The sequence below is a fragment of the Rhipicephalus sanguineus genome, chromosome 9 (genome assembly GCF_013339695.2).
Source record: "Rhipicephalus sanguineus isolate Rsan-2018 chromosome 9, BIME_Rsan_1.4, whole genome shotgun sequence".
Taxonomy (NCBI): Eukaryota; Metazoa; Arthropoda; class Arachnida; order Ixodida; family Ixodidae; genus Rhipicephalus; species Rhipicephalus sanguineus.
Window position 1 is genome coordinate 94197706 of NC_051184.2, and position 23127 is coordinate 94220832.

General features: G+C 47.6%; 2 protein-coding genes across 2 annotated transcripts in view; one reads left to right on the plus strand and one right to left on the minus strand.

Moving 5' to 3' along the window:
* The window catches only part of LOC119406028 (uncharacterized), a 111627-nt gene extending 97298 nt beyond the window's left edge, over window positions 1-14329 (plus strand). The window contains exons 7-15 of the mRNA XM_037672873.2: window positions 4025-4142; window positions 4921-5128; window positions 6061-6128; window positions 7435-7515; window positions 8305-8466; window positions 9663-9754; window positions 11000-11108; window positions 12029-12205; window positions 13644-14329. Coding sequence (XP_037528801.1) covers window positions 4025-4142; window positions 4921-5128; window positions 6061-6128; window positions 7435-7515; window positions 8305-8466; window positions 9663-9754; window positions 11000-11108; window positions 12029-12205; window positions 13644-13768 — 1140 coding nt within the window. The 3' untranslated portion in view covers window positions 13769-14329. The remainder of the gene's footprint in view (window positions 1-4024; window positions 4143-4920; window positions 5129-6060; window positions 6129-7434; window positions 7516-8304; window positions 8467-9662; window positions 9755-10999; window positions 11109-12028; window positions 12206-13643) is intronic.
* Window positions 14330-19646: 5317 nt separating this feature from the next.
* Window positions 19647-22866, minus strand: LOC125759954 (uncharacterized). The gene is made up of 3 exons (XM_049419494.1): window positions 22023-22866; window positions 21306-21410; window positions 19647-19723 (listed from the first exon to the last, which is right to left on the minus strand). Exons 1-3 carry the CDS (start codon window positions 22621-22623, stop codon window positions 19647-19649), a joined length of 783 nt encoding a protein of 260 aa, XP_049275451.1. The 5' UTR covers window positions 22624-22866.
* Between the last annotated feature and the right edge of the window lie 261 nt (window positions 22867-23127).

Here is a 23127-nt window from a genome sequence, read left to right on the forward strand (position 1 = left end):
TTTTTTCTTAGAGTGTTAGGTCGTTCTAAGTCGTCCGGGTAACTCCACTAGCATCGCGCGTGCCCTACCATCTCATCATCTTTTGTTCTTTTTTGATGTTGTTTTTTCTTTCTACGCCGTTTCCTCGTAATTCCAGAGAACATTAGGGCCGGACGGTCCGCTCCAGAAAGCGTATAATTAACTTCAACCCCGCTTACGTAGGAACCGCAAGGCCGCCGCCACCGCTGCAGTCTTCTTCTATTCTTCAAGCGACGAGGAAAAGGGTAAAACAAAATAATAATGACACACCAAACCCGAGATACGATGCCTGCGAGGTATTTCCGCTAAAGTGGAAGCTGCTGGCATTTTTTTTTTAAGTTCGCGCAATTATCGAAGGAGGAAACGCGCAAGTTTTGTGTCCGCGTGTTAGCGTCAAATAATTACTCATATTCCCCGCTCGCCTCCATCTCGCGGCCGATCTCTCGGTGCTGAACTTCTTTAATAAGCTTGCCGGTGGTCGTCGTCTTTGCTCTATTTTCGGCACAATAGTGGAAGAAAGATTGCAGGCAAAAAAAAAAAAATGGTGGTTCGTCAGCATTTTCAGAGTCATTTTCGCGGAAACGACGCCAGAGGGCGCGTTTTCGTAGATGACATCGTCATCATCATCATCACTGTGGTCATCTTTTGAAATGATGCAATAACGGTTCCAGTCGTACAAGGCACGGACCGTTTCATTCCCCGACGACATAGCAGGTTGTTCTGAAGCGTCACCTAGCGAGCGAAAAAATGAGAGAAATAGAGAGAGAGAGAAAACAAAAACGACGGCCGAGGTGGCGGCAAATAGACAATGCCGGAGAGTATGAGGTGGCCTTCGCCCATAAACAAACACGAGGTGCTGCAGACCCTCAGACGGCCCGCGGGAACGCCCCGTGAACTTACAACACCGCATCCACCGGCTTCGCAGAGGAGTCAAACGAACGCGTGACCCCTGCGGGACAGCTGCTTTGTGAGCCCGACGGCCAAATAAGACAAGGAATAAAAGAAACGTTGGTCATCGTTTAGTTATGGCGTTTCCACACATTGCCCGAGCGTCTGAATGCCTCGTTCTTTCAGTTTTTCCCTGTAGTTGTACATACATACATACATACATACATACATACATACATACATACATACATACATACATACATACATACATACATACATACATACATACATACATACATACATACATACATACATACATACACACGCGCACGCACACAAGCACACACACACATATACTGTGGGAACTACGCGCACCGGCTATCTGAGATGGTGCCCCGTGCTGCGCAATGGCGGTGCGCGTGGCCCACCTGCGCGTTTTAAAGGTGGCAGCCTGCGAGCTGCATGTGAACTGGTCCCTCGGCCACCCCGAAGGGTAGACGCGGCCACTCACTCTGGCCGATAGGTGTTGCCCCGAATCCTGGACTTCGCTGCGCTGCCTCGCGCCCATGGGGCTCCACAGATGACCCCACTGTTGGCGCCCAACGTGGGGCCAACTGTGGGTATTGATTGAGCTTGCTGCGCCCCATCCGTAGCCAAAGCAAAGACGACGGAGGCCTCAAAAAATAACAAACAACAATTTATTTACCTGGTCGTTCACACGAAGGGTCAGCGCAACGCCCCACGTTGGGCGCCGACTGTGGTCTTGACTACAGACGGGTCGCAGGAAGCCCAATACCCACATACATACATACATACATACATACATACATACATACATACATACATACATACATACATACATACATACATACATACATACATACATACATACATACATACATACGTACGCACGTACGTACGTACATACATACATACATACATACATACATACATACATACATACATACATACATACATACATACATACATACATACATACATACATACATACATACATACATACGCATCCGCATTGAGAAGTGAGTCGATGACTAGGTGCCAGTTGCGAAGCGGGCAAAAAGCAGATTTTTATCTTGACACAAGACATTGACACAATCCAAAAGCCCCTAAAAGAAATTCGCAGTGTCACGTGACCGCCAACCAATGGCCACGCGCCGTCGAGTGTTCTTAAGTGGGAGCGGAGGGGCTGCAACTTTCACGCAACTCACAACAAACAAATAAAGCGCAGCAGACGCGAAACTTTGTGGGCGTAAAAGAGCTATAGCGATGGCGGTTCGCGGAACAGACGAAGCGCCTATTTACCGTCCTCGATGGGGGGCGTTGTGTGTTGTATGAGTTTATATACACAAACACACAGTGCGGGCCCACAAAGACAGGCCGCCGCCGCCGCTTCGGATATGCCAGTTGAACGCGGTGGTGCCGCACAGGTGATGATGCCTTGGCGGCCCGCGCGTTTTGTTTGGCAGACAGGCAGGCAGGTCTTTCTCGAGCAGCGTACGAGGCCATTCTCCCACGATCCCGGGCCGAGGGCGTCAAGGGAAGCCGGCTAGCAGACGACCGGCTCGTTCGGATAGCAGACGATTCACGGCCGCGTTTGCAGACGACGACGGCGCTGATAGCAGACGACGCGCAATGAAAGGGAAAGAGATAGCGAAGGACGTTTTCGCGTATATGCATACACGCTCGTGCAACAACGCGTTCCCTTTTGCGCGCAGCCCACTGCGTCGTAGTTTATTATTTGTCTTAGCTAGCTGTGCCCGGGGACGTCCTTCGTGCGAGGCTCTGAGTTTGTTTTCGTTTTCTTTGTTCCATGTCGTTCCTCCGTAACGCGAGTTACGAAACGTGTGCCCCCTTTCTCTCTCTTATCTGTCCTCTCGAGGAAGCGAGCCTGAGAGTTGCCAGGACGAGCAGGCCTGGCTGCACCCGGATAAAAAACCACGCCGGCCCGAAAACAATGAAATGCCGACGCTAACGCCGGTGGTGGACTTATCCGGAAGATATATAATACGGGACGCGCTTTGTTCAGCGCGAACCAGGCCTCTAACAAACAAAAAAGAAACTCTCGCTGTGCGCTGGGCCTAACCCTAATTCTCAGTTGCGGATCTCCACCTCGTCACCGCAACAGCAGACGACAGGGAAAAGAAGAAATGTGGGTGGAGCGAGCAGACGACGTCGAAGCAAACGAAATATAAGCGAAGGTACAGTGGGTGCGTGCGACTTACGGGCGAAGGGTTTAACAGCTAGCTCAAACAGAGTACGCCCACGTAAGGTAGGTGGCGTGGCCGGTGTATTTGATGCTGCCGGCGCACACAGGCGCACGGGCGGCAAACGGGGCCACGGCGTCCACAGTTTTTTCTCGCCCTGTCATTTCTGTCAGGGCGAAAGTGGCGGGCCCCGCAATACGCTCATCCGGGGAAGGTGGCGGCGTCGCGCGTTGAAGCTGCTAAGCGTCAGTTATGGCGTCGACCTGTGAGCGATGGTTGCGGTTCCGTTTTGCTGACCTCTTCCGAGGCCGGTGCGGAGGCGGATGTACGCGTGAGGCTTTGATTATATATATCGGACGTCCTGAGCAATGTTTATAGAACGGTTCAGCCGGAGCACCATGCCGCGACTACATCTGCACAAAGTGTACATGTATACAAAGATATATATCGGCACCCCCTCCCATAGGCGTGCGCAGGGTTCTATATTAGCGGGGTGGAGGGTGCCTAGTCGTCTCACCGCAGCCCCCCCCCCCCCCCCCCCGCATTGGTGGAGTCCGAAAAAAAAAATAAAAACGTCTTCCACACACAATGTATGGGAAGACGAAAATGAAACAATCACGTGCTCCTCACAACGGCCTGCCGTTGGTCCCTGGATATCCGGAAGTAAAAATGGGAAGTAAATGGGTCGCCATTATCAAGAAGCATGCGTAGACATAACCCTGCGCAGTAAAAAAAGTGGCGTTAAAGGCCCGGATGAGTAAAGTTATGGGACAGAATTCGCGTCCCCTTTTACATGACTAGCCCCCCCCCCCCCTTTTTTTTCCCCGTGCACACGCCTATGCACTCGGCAGGCGTAATTTATTAACATTTATATCATTTTTCTTTCTGTGCAGCTGTACCGCGAGGAACCGGGTACAGGCCGCGTGTACGTGGCCCTGTCTTCCGACTCGACCTGCACCACGCAGCTGACGTCAGCAACGAGCGGCTACGAGTCACTCGTTCTCACACCAGGTGAGGCCTATATACGGAACCGCAGCGTCACCCTGGTTGCAACACGATTGATTTAATTGCCCGTGCTCGCTAATTTTTCGTTAGGAACGACACCACTCTGGTGAGCTGCTGTTTCTTTTTCGTTTTTTTTTTTTTTCAGTGAGAGTTATCTATCTACGAGAGAAACGCAAAATGTTTCACTAATTAAATTTACCGATTATTACTTGTGCATTTGGCAATGTGCGTGAACTTTATGTAGTTCCCCAAGTGAGCCGAGGCTAATCGCTGACCACGTTAGGGCTTCGTTAACTTGCCTGAAAGCAGTTTCTTCCCGCACCCATGGTCTGTATTGCACATAAGGCAAAGATCTTCTACCCCCAAGAAAACTAGCGACATGACAAGCCAAGTACACAAGAAATATATTATACAGTTTCAAGCTTCCACAAGTGTACGCTACTTCGCAGCTTATGTAAATTTTCCTCAGCGGCCGTAACCGTCAATTTTAAACCTTCCGTTCAGCAAGAACATTTGTCGACATTTTATACCTGTAGCATCGAAGGGTTCCAGCGTTATCGGTGTTGGCTGGGTTAGTTCGAGAATAAACTGTTCGCGTTGCGCGCTCAAGCTTATCAGAAGATTTAAAATAATCTGGAAGGCTTCCAGAAATTCGGGCGCCGTTTGCGCAAGGACGTGTAACGGGCCGATTACGAAGAAATACAAAAAGAAGCGTGCGTGGCAATATCATGTCGGAGGAGCTAACCCCCTTCCTTCCTTTTTTCCCCTTAATCACGTGACGCAGTGCCCGAGCGTAGCCTCCCAGCTGAGGTGGAGTCGGCCACGTGCCGCTTTCCGGAGTGGAGCCAGGGCCAGTGGGAGCGGGCGCGCGTCGAGGCCGGCACCCTGGTGTTCCGGGACACCGAACGATTCGTCACGCTCACGGCGCGTTGCGTCACACGACAGAACAGCACGCCAAACGACCGGCTGCTCGTCTACGGCGTCACACAGTGGTGAGTATGTCATTCGCACATTTCACTGAAGGCCTTGTGTCCATCTTCACTATATGAGACGAAACTGCATACAACAAACTCTCGTTATAACGAAGTCATCGGGGGAGCGGGAAATGGGGTGTTCGTATTAGGCCATATTACGTTAAAAGCGGAGGTGCATGAACGGGCTGGTCTACGCGGTGTCACACAGTGGTGAACATGGCATGCGCACCCTTCATGCAAGGCCTCAGTCTCGATATAAGGTATTCTCGCACCGCTACTGCGAACCTTCGTCTAACGAGATCACCGGGACAGAAAACGGAGTTTGTTGTGTATAAGCGGCGTATTTTGAGCCTACACTCTAAAAAGAAAGGGCGTATTTGGGGCGTCTTTTTGCTCCACAACAACGATAATCGCCATCTATCTCGCGTGCCTATCCTTGCGTTGTCGCCGCGCGCCCGGTCTCGAACGGCGTGTGCGCTATCAGCGTGATGCTGCATTCTTGATAGGAAAGTTGCAAGAGCTGAGTTTTCGATAAAGTAGACGCAGTCAACGAAGCCAGATAAGAACCCCAGGTGGTCGAAATTTCCGGAGCCCTCCAGTACGGCGTCTCTCATGATCATATCGTGGTTTTGGGACGTTAAACCCCAGATTATTATTATTATTATTATTATTATTATTATTATTATTATTATTATTATTATTATTATTATTATTATTATTATTATTATTATTATTATTATTAACGAAGCCAGATAACAATTATCGTTGTGGGACAGAAATACTCCCCAAAGGATGCAAACTTTTTTTAGTACTTGATCTTCTCCGCTATGCTGACACCTCCACTCCATTGCCAAGAGTGCTATTCGTGAACACTGATATCATTTCACGAATCTAATGTGCATGTCATGTCATACGAGCCAACTCATATGCGCGATTCTATCCCAACGCAGCGGCGAGGAGCTGTACTACTGCCTATGGATGCGGCGCCGATCGCTCAACGTCATGGAATTCCAGCTGGGTGAGTTGACTCTATCGAAAAGAAAAAGATGTATATACGCATTACCACCTTCGGCAATAAAGCGAAGCAATTTTTCACAGCGCCAGTTCGCTGTTTTTTTATTCATTTTTTCCACAAGTAACAAACTAAGACGACTCCCAAGGAGTACATTTTAGTCGTGCGTATTCAAGGAAGAAAATTCGCAACATTATTAATTTTTAAGGGTGTATATTAACGCTCCGTACTCTCAACGCTACTGAGCGAGTAGGAGTGCGGTAACATTCCCCCGTAGGAATGTTACCTACGGGGTAACACCCCGTAGCAGAAGCGTAGCCAGAAATATTTTTCGGGGGGGGGGGGGGGGGTCACCCATCCTTTCTGTATGTTCGTGCGTGCATTTGTATGTGTGCGTGTATATATGCACATGCAAAATCGAAACATTTCGGGGGGGTTTCAACCCCCCCCCCCCACCACCACCACCCCCCTAGCTACGCCCCTGCCCCGTAGGAATAACACCCATTCCATGCACCGACAAAATGTATATGCTTCAACGATTTCGTGGCGTGTCGAATGACGCTTCAAGCTGCAAATTTGCCTGCATTTTGGGCTATCATAAATATGAAGATAGCCGAGAAATTTACACATAATAAAACGATGCTTCAGAGCTCCCGCGATAATACGAAATATATGTCATCAGCCTCGCTATCTCTTTCTTTGCGCTTATATAACATGTGGAGTGGTACACATGCAATGTTTCTGGTGTTTGCGTATATGGGCAAGCTAAGGAATGCGAAACGAGTGATAGAACGAAAAAAAAAATGACAAGATGGCAATGATTGGGCACCTGACATTTTGTCGCTGTGCGGTTGAGCAAGTGACAGGGGCCTAGCCAAGGGGGGGTGGGGGTGGGGGGGGTTCAAACCCCCCCGAAATTTTTCAGTTTTGCTTGCGTATATAGGCAGGCACACATACAAACGCACGCACGAACATACATAAAGTATGGTTGAACCCCACCCCCCCCGAAAAAAATTTCTGGCTACGCCCCTGGCAAGTGACGTAGGTCTGATGCATGATAAGATAGCCGCGGTCTGTTGCAGTAACGAATAAGGTTCTAAGGAAATTTAAGGAAGACGCCTTCGAGGCAATTATGGGTTTATGTGTAGCGATAACATTAGATAATTTCCGCGGGATATACGGTGAAGCGCAGTAGACTTACAGCATACTGAATTATGAACGTAATGACGCATTTATGCCAGCTGCAATATTAATACCTTGGAGTCCATTCGAAGTGGCATTGACAGTTGGTATACTGGCTCCTTCGTTGCAGGTTCGAATCCCAGTGCCCACCCTTCGGACGCGCTCTGCAGTGACGACCAATTTGCGACCACAACCTGGGTGACGCAAGGAAGTAAGTGCACCGCCGCAGAAGGCTTTTGATTGCTGCATGCACTTTTGGGCTGTTTTCTTTTTGTAAAGGACAGAACATCAATTGGGACGTATACATACACGAACCCAACAGTAGTGTCACTTGCGTGTCGAGTCGACTTGAAATCTGTCAATCGGGTCGGACCGGGGGAGCATCGGGGCGTGCTGAGCCAGTGTTAAGGAGCTGCGCAAGCTGCAAAAGAACAGAGCGCAGGTCTCTGTCTTGTGTAGTTTGCTCAGCACGTTACTTGAACAGGAGAAACAAACTGCTGCGCCAGAAGTTTTTGCGGGCCAAGTCGGCCCTATAGGTTCACTCAACCCGATGCGACAGTTCAAGCTGGTAAGCCACATGCAAAAACTGCAGGGTCGGACTGGAAATGCGCCGGAATTTTTTGCTCGACCTCCTCAGAGACCTCGGCCCAATGCTAGCTGCAGGCGACTGCGATCTCAGTCCACCAGAACGCATTGCAGTCGAACCCGGATATATCGAATCTGAAGGGGATAACTAAAATGTTCTACATGTAGGTAATTCGATATATAAAAAGTATTTCATATATCGAAAACACTTCGAGGGGATTTTACGACTGTTCGATGTGTAAGGAATAATTTGTTATGCGTGGGTTTGACATAAGCGGGTTCGACTGCGGTTCATGTTGGCGCGGTCGGATCGAGTTGTGTCGACCACACTTTTGACTCGACCTGTTCGCGCGTCGTGTTCGGCTAAACGCGACTGTAATGAACTTCGTTTTAAAAGGACATTGTCTGTGTGCAGGGAGCCAGTCATCGCTGGCCTCGTGCCCCATCACGGGCGACTACACGGGCGTCATTCCGGGCACCACGGGTCTGTGCGCCCGAGTGGCCTCGGACTGCAACAACCCGGACATCATGTTCTACTCGGTCAGCAGCTGCGACAACAAGACGCACGTCTACGAAGGTGAGGAACGCTTCCCTGTCTGTCACAGCGGTTATTGTCGTGAATATAGTGAGCGTTAATATGGCTATATGCCAGGGGTCTCAAACACGCGGCCTGCGGGCATTTCGCAAGCGACCAGTGGCCTCACAATGAATAAAGTGTTTGTGGCTTTGCTAAATGGTACTCGCATTATTTACTCGCCTATTGCGATTAATAACGATTTGATAGGGTAAGCTACAGAGGTGGAACTGGTCTCAGGCATCTTTTTTTGAGGCACCCCATGCGGTCATTATGTGCTGACACATAACTACGGAACGAAATCTCCATATTTCAGTATCGTCGTCCAGATTTGAGTCATTCTGCAGTACAGATTCGATATGTCTTTCGAATCCTGACGCTGAATCCGCTTCAGAAATGATCCATACGTGAGATATGGGGAATGCGTTGTTTCAAATGACAGCGTTAGGTGACATTTCGTTCACCCCCCTTGATCGGGTGAGTCGGTCTTATAAGACGAGCTGAAATAAATAAATAAATAAATAAATAAATAAATAAATAAATAAATAAATAAATAAATAAATAAATAAATAAATAAATAAATAAATGCCGGGAAGCAACTGCCTGAAGAAAGAAAACCAATTGGCGCGAAAACATGGCGGGAAAAACAGGAGGGAAAAAAACAGGCGATAACCGCGTCGCACGCCACAAAAACAAAAGAGCTGCGGTCTAAAATCGCATAAAAGCAAGGCGACAACCTGAATTGCTCAACCATATTACGACTCGCCCCAGCAGACGTTTGAATTTATCGCCTCTATCTTCCCCTGCGGCAGCACTGAAACTTCGTTATAATCAAAATGAAAAATACGCTCCTTCATACCAAGGTTCAGTATTCGTGTGGTGTTCTATGCACAAAGAGTTGTGAAAAGTGGAATGCTTCGTTATGTCGGGAATTTCGTTGTATTGAAGTTTGTTATATCTAGGATTAACTCTATCTGCCTATACTGTGGGCTGTATACTTCGCAGGGCTGTATACTTCGTCGCCCCCCTCCCTGCCCTCGTGTGCGCACGCCTATGCCTGTACTTTTTTGCCATTGCTGGTGTATCTGATTTAGCGAAGTATGTTCGATGAATTTTCCTTAAACATAAACCTCCGCAAACTTATGTTGCGCGCTGGACGCACAAAGCTGATTTTATTTTTCTTCTCTTGCTGATTGCAGAACGCGAGTACCGTTGCCTCGGCAGCTGGGAGGAAGATGGTGTCACCTACACCTACACGCAGCGTAGGGACATTCCAGGATACCAGTGCTTTGTGAGTGCGCATTGCTACCTTGAAGCCGCAACTATGGCTGTTTTCTTTTAGATGCGAAGTATCTCTTGCTCGGCGGTATGTCACGCGGCGTAGTAGTCTGCACTCACACTACGCATGCGCAACTCTCCTCCTTCTCTCTCTCCAACAGCTTCGCGTTACTCTCTCCACTTCTCTACCAGCACCTGCTTGCGCTTCTCCTGCGTTCTCGCTTCTGCTCTCGTAGCGCATGCGCTACTCTCCTCCTCTAGTCTCCTCTCCTTCAAGTGGTAGAGCGCTGCGCGCGTTCAGTCTCCAGCGCTTGCCTCGGTTGGCTCCTCTGAAATGCGGGCTTGACATGCCGAAATTCTCTCCTGCGCAGCGCCGCGATGAGGGCCAGCGCATGCGCGTCCCCTCCCCTCTCTCTCCTCTCCTACGCTGCCTCTCTCTCGCGCGCCTGTCGACCGCGTTTCCCGCGCGCCCTGTGAGGATTAACGGCCAGGCTAGAGGGAAGACACGACGCGCGTAGTGTTCCTCTTCGCGTTCCACGACGCGAGGTCGGTAGCATGCCCAACGAGCGCCAACGGAACGCGATCGTGCAAGTGCTCCGGCTTCGCATCGCTTCATAGCCCCTTTAGCGGGAGATGGTGTAATTTTTTGTTTTTTTTGATGTCAACAGACTATATATAATGATACTGATACCAAATGTCTTCCTGGTCAGACTACATTGACCATGTGCCTCAAATAGCACAGTTGAAAGTTGTATAACTTTTCCACACAGTTATTTTTGACCTTAGTGCAGGCTCTTTTTACCTGTGAATTTAAATGAATTTCTACTAGCCATTTCTTGCTTCATCTACATTGCATTACTAGTATGAAACATTACCACTGCGCCAACATTGCACGAAGTTTGCCATAACACCAAGCGTGCAAGAGTGTAATCACTACGATGGCGATGTTTAACTGATTAGCTTTCCTAAAGGTTTAACTAGTAACAAAGCCTGCCCACTGCAATCTTTTTTTCATTTATTATTTTTCAAGAGCAGTAGTGTGCCACACTGAGGCATGCTCATTGCCATATGTCATCCCAAACATTGCATAATCTGCTAGTGTATATAATACGAAGCCTGTTCTAACTGCAGCTTCCTCATCGGGTAAACAACTTTTGCATGTCATCGTTCTTTATTACAAGTGGCACCAACCATGTGATTCTGTATGATACGCTTCTGTAGCTTTAATGAAAGCCATGTTTTTTTCCTTTTTTGACAGTCTGGGAAGATCATACGAAGTGGAGACGAGGCCTACATCAAGGAGGCTGGCGAGAGCTGCATGAGGGGTGAAGATCCTCTTCTTTACGGGATGAAGATAGCCAAGCAAGGTGAGCAGAACATGTGACCCGGGAAAGGCTTACAGACTTCAGTATACATCCCAGAGTATAAACATTGCACAGTGAAAGCTACTAAATGAGCACTGTCACTATAACTATACAGCCAGACCTTGTTACAACTAAGTCACATCTGCCACGGAAATGGCTTCACTATATCCGAAAATTTGTTATAAACCTTGGCAATGTACTAATAAAAAGGCTACTCTCAGTTTACTTCGTTATAACCGATAATTCATCATATCGGTATTTGTTTTCGTGTGGTCTGACTGTACACGCTTGTGAAATTTAATTCCCTTCTAAAGTGAGGCTGGGTATCAAAGGATGATGGATCAGTACAATTAAACAAAGTGCATGAGGAAAAATGTGGATACACCAGCAATACATCCACAATGTGACTCAGCTACATGCTTGTTGCAACACTGTGCACATAAAATAAACAACTGGCACAGTTGTGCAAAAACACGAACACCAACACAAGGACATGGCGTGGGAAGGAGTAGTCGGACTTGACGATTAACCTTAGGGCCAAATGCAAATTCTGCCATGCACGTTTCCACGCTTTTACTTTTGCAAAGCGTTGTCCCGTTATGAGCACGATGCACGTGTTACATGACCCACAGCTTCAAAATTATGTGTCAGTATTTATCTTTAGAAGAAATAAATTAGAAATTGTGTTTTGACTTTTGTGCAGGAATGTTGTTCACTGAATCGGGCGGCATTGCATCTTACCTCGCCATCCCAACCTCAAACTCCTCACATCACTGATGCAGACAATCTGCGTGCGTTTCATTTTAAGACTGAAGCCCACAAAGGGACCACTAGTTTCAGGGCAGTTTGCTTGGAAGTGTCTATGCTAAGTCAACTGTAGTCACTTGACTTAATGCAACTTCTGTTTTTTCAACCACTTGCAGCCTCGTGCAACACTGTGCTCCCTCCTCGCCCTCCTCCCGTCCGCACGCCCTCGATACCCCCGCGGAAGATCGGGGGTCGCCCGCTGGTACCTCCACTGCACCCCAACACCCACGACCCGTACTGGTACCGGGCCGAGACCCAGCACCCCAGCACAAAGACCTGGAAGGCCGTCACTGGTACGATACCATATTCACCAATTGCACCGATACCATATGCACCAATGGCATTAAGTTAATCAACACCACAAATTAGAATTGCAGAGATGCAACAAGCCTTCTTAATATGGTCGAGCCTAGTTGGCAAAGTCGTATCTGACGGGAAAGTGACGTTGTTAATATGCAATATTTGTTATAAATATTTACCTGCTGCACTGTAACAGCAGCGGGACGATTCATTTACTGCAGTGCTGTAAATTGGAGATCTCTGGTTAACCTGTCCGTCTTTCCTTTATCTAACTCTCTCTCTCCTCATTTGCATTGTTGTAGTCTATAATTCATCACATACAATTTCGACTTATTGTAATGAGACCGTTTTCTCCCTTTCACACCACAGACTTTTAACTTTATGACTTACTCATTTTGTTTACCGTATTGTTTGTATTGCTATATTCAAATTTCATACTTGTATAGTGAGTAAAGTTAGGTGAGTTGATTGAATTCATTGTAAAGGCAGCACAGTTTCCAGTGGGGACGGCGACACAAGTGATTTATTGCAACAGATTTATTGCAATAAGGACCATTAGTACTTATTTTTTCCTGATTACAATTAATCTGTCAGTTGTTAGCTCAACACCTGTCCTGCATACTTCTCTGCCAGCTTTGCTGTGCTGCTTCTATCATGAAATCCCAAACATTAGCCGCTATACATTTTCTGTTTGTTACTGCCTGTTACTGCCCCAAGCCTTAAATTGCATGTTGTTCGTGGCAGCCAGAATTTTATGAGAGAGGAACACAGGATGTTTAAACACCAAGCTTATGGTGCACATTAAAAATCATCAGGCTGTCAAAATTTAATCCAGAGGCTCTCGTACCACTTGCAATCCTGTATTACATTTCGCATGTTAAATATTCCATGAACAAGTCATACTCAATCTTATTAACGTGAAGGCTTGGGCTAGTTAGTACTCCATTGCACAAGATATCAACAGCGCGAAAAATAAACGAAGGACGAAGCGAGGGGACACAGGCAAGCGCTTGTGTGTGTCCCCTCACATCGTTCTTTGTTTATTTTTCATGCTGTCAATATCTTGTTCATATTGAATCATTTGTAAATCGCACAAATGTCAGAGGCTTGAACATAATGATGCTCATTCGAAGTGATGTTTTCATATAATTTAAGCTTGAATTATTTAAGCAACTGCTTCATTGTCTCACTTTTTTGCTTGCATTACCCGATGTGGTAGCCTAGGGGGTAAGGTGTTGCACTGCTAATCTTGAGGATGCAGATTTGATTACCAACATCAGCTGCTCCATTTCTAGAGGCATAATTCAAGAACACTCGTCAAAATTACTAAACGGGAGTCCCCCAACTATGGCATGCTTCGTAATCGCATTGTAGTTTTAGCACGTAAAATCCAAAAATTTCATTTGTTTTTCGTGTTCTTGTTCTCCTCAGGCCGTCCGCGGTTGAACGAGATCCCGGGCAGCAGCGTGGGGATTTCTGGAGGAAGCCGCGTGGCGATGGCCGTGTCCTGGACGGCGATCCTCGCATTCCTGGCCCTCTCGGCCGGAGCCCGGTGAATCCCAACTTTCTGGTCCAACGTTTGCACAGTCAGCCCGGTGTACTCCACTGCACAAACTCCAAGAGATGGCGTACAGTCTGCTAGTTCCAACCTGTGATACCGCCCCGCCACGGCGACTCTTCAAGCAACTGCTTCACTGCGGAGTGAAATGGCAGCATAGGCCAACTTACTGGAAACCTAAAGGCATTGTCGAACCTAATCTGTGGAGTGACATTTGTGATTTCATCTGCGTATGGCCTGCGGGTGAAAGGCTGTGCAAGAGTTCCTCGCCGAGGCAACAGGGAAAGTGTGCGGCAAATGCAACCGTCTTCGCGGAGCTCATCCCGGCCTCGGTTGATGCAACGGTGGCAAGAAAATGGACAGTTCTCGCCAATGTGGTGCTTGCGGGTCGCCTGAGAATCAAAGTACACAAGACGTCGCAACTACGCTGTGGACTGCTGCGCGCAGACGCAACTTTGCAGTGCATGCGACATTTGTAGTTTCCCGAACTCGCGAATCCAGACAAGCCTGCAGCGAAACAGCCCGTCAGTGTGTGGCATTCGCACATGCAATGCTGAGAGCTGTGATGAACATTGGCCTCGATCAAAGAGTGTTTTTTCCTGCTCCGCATCAAAAAAGACGCTTTGTGCTATTGTGTTTCCCCAAGACAAGAGAAAAAGCAAAAAAAAAAAAGTGGACTTCCTAGAGCTTAGAATGTGTTTATGAACCCTAAGCGAGCTGGACTTGCTTCCTGGCGGTCCTTTTTTTTTCTCCTGTTTGTTCCAAATGTCACTGTTCTACAGCACCATTGCAAGCAGTGACTTGCAGAATGTGATGTGTTCGAAAGTGCCTTCGACAGCGTAGTCATGTTGACCATGTGAATGTGTAACCCGCGACCTCATGCAATTTTTCAGAGTCCTAAATCTCAAGCACATTGATGCATTCTTTAACTAGCTGAAAAAAAGGGCCCTTTGTTTCTGAGTGTAGTGAGGTGTGATTCTCCTGTTTCTATAAGCAAAAGAAAAAGAAATACCGGTGTTTTAACGGGATTTCACGTTTCTGGCATGTCATTGCTTACAGCCTGTTATGGTAGCTCAGTTTCCGTGGTGCCGTGCAGCCAATATCAAAGTCGTGGGTTCGAATCCCCGTCACGGCAGCCATATATCATGGTGGACGCCAAACGTGAAGAAAATGCATGTGTGAAACTTCGAATGCGTGTTCAAAAAAGTTAAACCGTTTATAAACGAACAAGCCAATCAATGTTATGGCTTGCAAGGCAGCTACAAACGCAAGTTTTGATACCAAAGAACAGCTTGGTATGCTGGTACCAATGGCACATGCTACCACTAGCCAATCTGGCAGCTTGCCAGGGCGAACTTCCCTTACAAAGGCATCACCGCAGACATTAGCTGTGCGTCTTACCAAAGTCCCGACATGGGCATGATACAACGGTCGTGCGCGTGTAATCTAATGTGCAATTTTGATCACACTTGTTAATACAAAACCTGCACACCGCCTTTGAAGCCAACAGTTACTGAAGAGGTGCTGAAGCAACACTATAACTGCAAACAATGTCGAGTTTGTCTGTGAATGTTATCGTGCAGTCCTTGTATGTTAGTTGTGTAGATATGTATGTTTACTGAATCAATGACTGTGTACATAGATGAGCTATTTATGGGCTTGATCCTTAACTGTATGTCAATCTACAAGCAAGACAGGGAGTGCGTTAAAATGCTGTACACATACATTCATTCGCCATACAGTTGTGCGTCTAAACAAGGGAGATAGCCTTGGCAGCTTAATGAACGCTACTGGCACTGCAAATTTAAACAAAAATTTTCTTGCCAATATCGGCACGTAATAAACACCTGCTTATTATGAATATTTTACATACAGAAGGTATTTTAATTTTAGCATTGAATGTGGCTTCTTTATAAGGCTTCATTGTATTGCCATGAAATGTTACCTTGCGCCTGTGACTGGTTAGCTTTTACTGCTTGGTGTTAAGACTGGAGAGGTACACTTCACACATTTACGAACCACACCTCAAGGCCTTGTAGCATCAATCGGCAACACAATACATGTACTAAATCACATACATAATACACTGAATGCAAAAGCTTGAAAACTCAAAAGGAAGAGTCGAAAAATGGGCATTTTTTAATACATATCCCTCTTTAGAGGTGATTAAGCTAAATAATTTGCAGTGTGTAAGATATTACAATGATTATGGCACAGCCTTTATTTGTTGTGCATTCATTTTTAATTACAGTGCTCGACAAATACTAAAGAGGGGCTTCATTGTACAAAGCTTTAAGTTTTATTTTATAGGAACGTACAGTGTAGTTCATTGTTAAAGGGAACACATCAGTGTAAAGACTATGAGAATATATTTTTCTTTGGCAAGCGTGCCATGAGATGGCTTGGGAGTGGTGGCACTAGAACCTTTCTACGCACCGGTGTAGTGCAATGAGATAATGTGCTGGCCCACGTAAGTGGAGTGCGCAAGCAACGCGAGAACTGTGCAGAACCCTGTTGAAACATTCCGCATGCCATTCCTATAAGCTCATACAATTCCTGTGTAACTTTATAGAATATATCCCCTTCAGCGGCGGTGTGTCCAACTGTACACATCAACCTCGGAGACTGCACCGCATGTTTCTTTAAATGGCTTGAAACGCAGTGTGCACATTTGTGCAGGCTTCCTGAGTGGACAACTAGCGGTTATTTTAACTTCATTGCTGCAGAGGATCGCTTTGATGGAGACACTACCATGTTTGACGATCGGTCGACCTGCCGCATTCCAGGACGAACGTCAAGAGTATTATTTTTCTTTGCTCGAAACGAATGCAACCACAAAACAAACTGGCCATGCATTTTGAGCCTCATATTTGATCCTTTTTATGCAAGAATTAAAGCTGACTGATTGCAGAATAATTATATATTTAAATACACACTAATTAACATTAATTACTGGAACTCTCGCGGAACAATACATTTCTTCATTTTCTTTCATGGAATGCGATATTGAGTGCTTTGGAATTATGCTATGCGAACTTGAAGCATTTGCAGACAGTGCATCATAATTTGTGCCTGAAGGGGATATAAGGATTCTGTACAAATTCCAGTAAATTTTCATAATTTTGCGGATAACATATGAAATTAGTGGAATGCACATGGAATGTTTTGATAGGGTAGACAGTGTTCTCTTTAACAGTGGACCTCACTTTACATACACACTTATACTATAATTAATACCTAACTGCCTTTGTTATCAATGTTGCCATTTTGACTGTATGCCACTGATGCGTTCCACGACTCTTGACCTGTGCATATTTATTTTGTGTGAAAGAACGGGATCGTTCTGTGTCGACTCGACATGCTGTAATTTTTTTTGTACATTTGCTCTATTCTGCAATAATACACGAGGGTTATAAATTCCTGAAATCGAGCCCTGACTTGTGTCTACATCGATTGAGCCCACCAGTAAGCTCTGGCCACTCTGTAAAATGCATGTCAACTACAAACTCCTCGGGAGATAGTTCAATGTGAGAAGACACTAGGTAGCATCATAACCATGGCAGTAATCACATCATAAGGGTGAGTGTAGGAGAGGAAGGAAAATTTCTAGAGGAGACCCTAATCCTCGACTTAGCACGTCAGCATTCGTGTGCTCAGGTGTATTCCTTGCGTTAACTTTGTTTCCCGCGCTGTTGAAGCAGATCTCAAGAGGGCATGTAGAAGGAAGTGTGTACCGTATTTACACAATTGTAGGTCGACCCATTTTATCTTAATTTGAAATCCGAAGTTGGGGGGTCGACTTACAATCGAAACCGAAACTAGTTTCGGTTGAAAGGTCGACTTACAACCAAGACCGAAACAAACGAGAAATCAAGCACGCCGTGGCATGATTACGACATTGCGTTTCCGTTCCGGCTCTACCTGAAACATATATCGTATTTTCTTGTGCATAACCCGCACCCTCAGCAACGTTTTGCGGATAATTTTCTAAAAAACGATTCCCGGGTATTGCCGCGAAGCTAGCTTTCCTGTAGAGCTTCGAAATACTGCCGCGAAGCCACCTTTGCACAACAGAATGTTTTTTTTTTTTTTTTTGCCGTGCAATTTTAGGGGGTTCGACCTAGACTAGAGTCTACTTACAATCGTGTAATTACAGTAGTTGAGATATGCTCTGCCAGGTGCCGCAACGATCCCAGCAGTTCACAATCTCTCAATGAGCTCAATTAATCATGAATTATCCACAGTTAACTGGCCCTTATTTTAAAGGGGTACCGACACAAAATTTCGCGGCCGAGACAGCCTGCGGGATCGATTCCCGCGAACGTGCGTATATCATCTGCAAAATATCAACAGCGAATATAGCTTGCAAGGCATTTTATGTGAATTTTGAAGTTCCCCTGCGCGATCCAGCGCAATACGCCGCACCTTGTGGCATTGACACCCTCGAAAATTGTGGTATCCGCCGCCATGCCCTGCCGAACTACGTCGGAGAGCCGCAGGGTCGCGAAGTAACTACACCGACCCAGTACCTCAAACAACTCTGTTTATTCTTAGTCCGTGATGGTTAATATACCCAGATGTTAGCTGACATGATAAGGCGCGTGCGCGTGCATCTGCGCATGCCTAGGGCTATCAGATGATAACGCACATGCTGAATACAACATTCTCCCTCCCCTCAAAAACTTGAACAATCACTTAGAAAGAGTAACAATAAGTAGACACTACATAGCACTCAATGTCGTTCATAGTCTTTTAACCACGACGGCGGTCTTCTTAGCCTCGTCGACCGCCTCAGTTCTGGAAGGTCCCTTGAAACTGAGGCTCCAAGGTTTGACGGCTGGGTGCATCATCGGAATCGTTTGGCGAGTCACAACAGGAAGATTCTACAGGAGTAGCAGGCCGAGGGCAGGGTAATAGCCGATTCCGATTCCAGGTGCGACCATCACTTAGTTTGTAAGTGTCTTGGCCACATTGGTCAATGATTGTGAATGGGCTTGAGTAACTCACAGCACCCTTAGGCACATGATCTGGCAGCCTGATTCGTATCGGTTGACCTGTTGTTAACGGAGACTGCTTTGCAGCTCGTCGACGGTCGGTGTAGGTCTTACTTGCTTGTTGCTTTTGCTTTACCCTGCTGCGGACGGCCTCCATTGCTGCATGGGGGTCTTGAAAAAACTGTTTACCTGGCGCTCCTACTAGATCCAGTTTAGTTCTGGGATGGCGGCCGTGCAGGAGAACGGAAGGCTTCACTTCTGTAGTGGCATGCGGCGTGAAACGGTAAACTCCTAGATATTCGGTGATGGCTTCCTTGAGAGACCGACGTTCACGCGTGCAGACCTAAACATACTCTTTGAGCACCCGGTTAAATCTTTCCACTTGGCCGTTCGCTTGCGGGTGGTAGACTGCCGAATACGTATGGGTGATGCTGCGTTCCTTGAGAAAACTGTCGAACTCGCAGGCTGTAAACTGAGGACCATGGTCACTCACAATCTCGTCTGGGTATCCTTCCCTGCTAAAAATACTTCGTAGGAAGGAAATAACTGTTGTAGCAGTCACCCTCGCAGCGAAGCAAACCTCTGGCCACTTGCTGAAGTAATCAATGGCCGTAATCGCGAAACGACAATCTGCAGACACGTTCGCAAAAGGACCCACAATATCAATTCCTAGCTTCTGCCATGGTGCCGACGGGAATGCAACTGGCTGCAATGGTGGTGTCACTGGTTTTGCAGACTTGTCAACTGATTGGCATACACCACAAGATGCAATCAACTGTTCTACTTGTTTGCACATAGCAGGCCACCAGTATTGTTCACGTAGTCGCTGTTTTGTCCTTGTTATTCCTGGGTGAGACTCGTGGGCTGCGTTAAGTAGCCGTCCTACGAGAGATGAAGGTGCGACGAACTTGTCTCCACGAAGTAGGAGGTCTCCAACGACTGAGAGCTCAGTCCGCACCCTGTAGAATGGAACTGCATCGGCAGGCAACGTCTTCACTGCAGGCCATGTCGAAGTCACCCACTTCATGACCTGTTGCAGCAGCTCGTCTTGCATTGTTTCAGCGACAAACTCCCCATGGGTAACGCATGGTGAGACCACACAAACGGTCTCCCCAGTCTCTTCCTCCTCCACTTGAACTGGGAGAGGCATCCTTGAAAGAGCGTCAGCAACCGTATTCTTGTCACCCTTTTGGAATTCAATTGTGAAGTTGTATGCCAGTAGTCTTGCGTGCCACCTTGCTATTCGGAACGGACGGCGACCTACTCCCTTTGTACTTAGGAGTGTAGTCAGAGCCTGGTGGTCGGTGCGCAGAGTGAATGGACGGCCCCAAAGGTAGACTCTCCAGTGTTCGCATGCCCACAAGCATGCAAGGGCTTCCAGTTCCCCAACGGAGTACTTCTGTTCCTGTGGAGTAAGCCTGCGAGAAGCAAATGAAATCGTTACTAGCTCATCATTTCTTGTCTGTTGCAACACTGCTCCTAGCCCGATGGATGAGGCGTCTGTGGTAACGATAATGTCACCCACAGGGTCAAAAAGCTGTAAACATCTTGTGGACAAGGTACTTTTCAGCTGCTCGAAACAAGCTTGTCTGGCAGGATTCCAAGTGAACGTGGAATTCTTACGTAAGAGCTCACGAAGAGGCTCAACAAGCACTGCATAGTCAAGTACGAACTTTGCGTAATAGCCAACCATTCCTAAGAATGAGCGCAGGGTACTGATATCCGTTGGTGCTGGTGCAGCCTTGATGGCGTCAATGTTGCTTTGTAGCGGCCGTATACCCTGGTGACTTATCATGTGCCCAAGGAATTCTATTTCTTGAACATTGAAAATGCATTTGTCATTCAGCTTCAATCCCGACTTTGCAATCAGGTGCAACACTTGCTTCAGGTTCTTGAAATGCTCCTCAGGCGTGCTACCAAACACAATCACGTCATCTATGTAGCACAAAGTATTTTTGCACTTCTGCAGGATAGTGACCATCATTTTCTGAAAAGCAGACGGTGCCGATGCAAGGCCAAAGCAGACGCATTTGAATCGGTACAATCCACTATCCGTTATGAAGGTAGTCAATTCTCTACTTTCAGGACTCAGCAGGACTTGGTGGTATGCGGCTGCTAAATCAATCTTGGAAAAATACTTTGCACCGTGAAGTTTGTGCAGCAGTTCTTCCGTGTGAGGCAACGGAAATTTGTCAATGACAACCGCTTTGTTCGGTTCGCGTAGGTAGACACAAATTCTTATCTTGCCATTTTTCTTTGCCACTACTACGATTGGTGATACCCATTCTGAGGCATCCACCTTTTCTATCACATCATTCTGCTCAAGGCGCTGCAGCTCTTCACGCACCGCGTCTCGCACTGAAAATGGCAAACGGCGTAACTTAGCAGCGACAGGCGTGACCCCTTGTCTTATCTTGACCTTGTGAATTAAATTTGCTGCTAGCCCTAACTTTCCATCGAACAAGGTTGAAAATTCGGAGAAAAACTCAGGATCAAGGCCTTGTGGCGCTTGCGTAATGTTAGTGCATTGAAGTGACATACCATTGATGTGCAGCCGCAGGGCTTCGATAGCGTCGATGCCGAGGATGTCCGTACCGCCTTTGACGACGTAGAAAAGTATCTCGGCGTGCCGACCTTGGAAGAAGACTGGCGCCGTAAGACACCCCTCAGTGCTTATTCTGCGGCGAGAAAAATCGTACAGTGCCGCTGAGGTCGGCTGCACCGGAGGGCATTTCAACCTCGAATACGTGACGGCCAGGGGCGTAGCCAAGGGGGGGTTGGGGGGGTTCAACCCCCCCCCCCCGAAATTTTTCAGTTTTGCTTGCGTATATAGGCAGGCACACATACAAACGCACGCACGAACATACATAAAGTATGGTTGAACCCCCCCCCGAAAAAAATTTCTGGCTACGCCCCTGGTGACGGCCGACAGAATCGAGACAGCAGAGCCTGTGTCTACGAGGAGACGTACAGGCACGTCCTGCACGAGGGTGTCCACATGTATTGCTGCTTTTTTCTGCCGGGCGAGAAGCAACACGTTGAGGTCTTCGGATATATTGCAGGTATCGACCTCTCGGACAGCTAGTGCCCGCTCGTCTGGCATGCCGCTCCGACATACACGCTGGAAATGTCCCCGTTTGCCGCATTTACTGCATGTTTTATCCCGCGCCTTGCATGTTTTGGAATCTGCGAGATGCCGAGAAGACCCGCAACGAAAACACGCTTTGTGCTGCGAAGACGGCATTCGTGCTTCTGTACGGGCTGGCATCTGATGTTTATCCGCCTTTTGGATGCTCGCGGCTGATGACTGTAGCTCAAGTGAGTATTTCGTGGCTTCTTCAATGTTGTTCGAGATAGTCAGCGCACGTTCAAGCGTAAGCGAAGTTCCTACCAGAAGTAGGCGTTCCCGAAGAACATGGTTGCTCGTTTTCGCTACAAGCTGGTCACGAATGAAGTCGTCAGTTTGCTCCCCGAAGTTGCAGGACAATGCCAACTCGCGCAGTGCCGTGACGAATGCTGCTGCGGTTTCCCCAGGCAGTTGGGTGCGCTGTCCGAACCGGTGCCGTTCCACGACGATGTTCGTTTTAGCAGTAAAGTAGGCGTCCAACGTAGCCACCGCTGCATCGTACTCGTCGCTCGGGCCGCTTTCTTCTTTTCCCGCAGTATGCGGTAATGCGTAGTACAATCGCTGGCCTTCCACCCCCAAGCAGTGCAACAGCAAAGCTTTACGGCGAGCAGATGAGTGGACGTCGCTCCCCGATGCCAGGAGATAATTCTTGAAAAGGCGGTGCCACTGCGTCCACGGAAGGGTAGGCTTCCCAGGCGTCTGCAGGAACTCGGGCGGTTGGTGCAGGCTCATTGCTTCAGCTTTCGGTCACTTCACCACTCGTCGCCAACTGTGGTATCCGCCGCCATGCCCTGCCGAACTACGTCGGAGAGCCGCAGGGTCGCGAAGTAACTACACCGACCCGGTACCTCAAACAACTCTGTTTATTCTTAGTCCGTGATGGTTAATATACCCAGATGTTAGCTGACATGATAAGGCGCGTGCGCGTGCATCTGCGCATGCCTAGGGCTATCAGATGATAACGCACATGCTGAATACAACAAAAATGACTCGAAGTGACCCCCTACTTCCCTGACGCCACCACGCTGCAGCCGGTACAACAAGTTATGATGACGTCATAGTCGCCATTTCTCTTTTACCACGCTTGCCAGTGTGCCAGCAGACTACTATTCGGCGGCTGCTCGCGAGTCTGTTGCCGCAGCGGATGCGTTGAAAGTGGAGAACGACGATGAGAACGAAGACGACAACGAGGGCTACGACGGCGACCACATAGCGCAGCGCGTGCGGCAAGCGTGA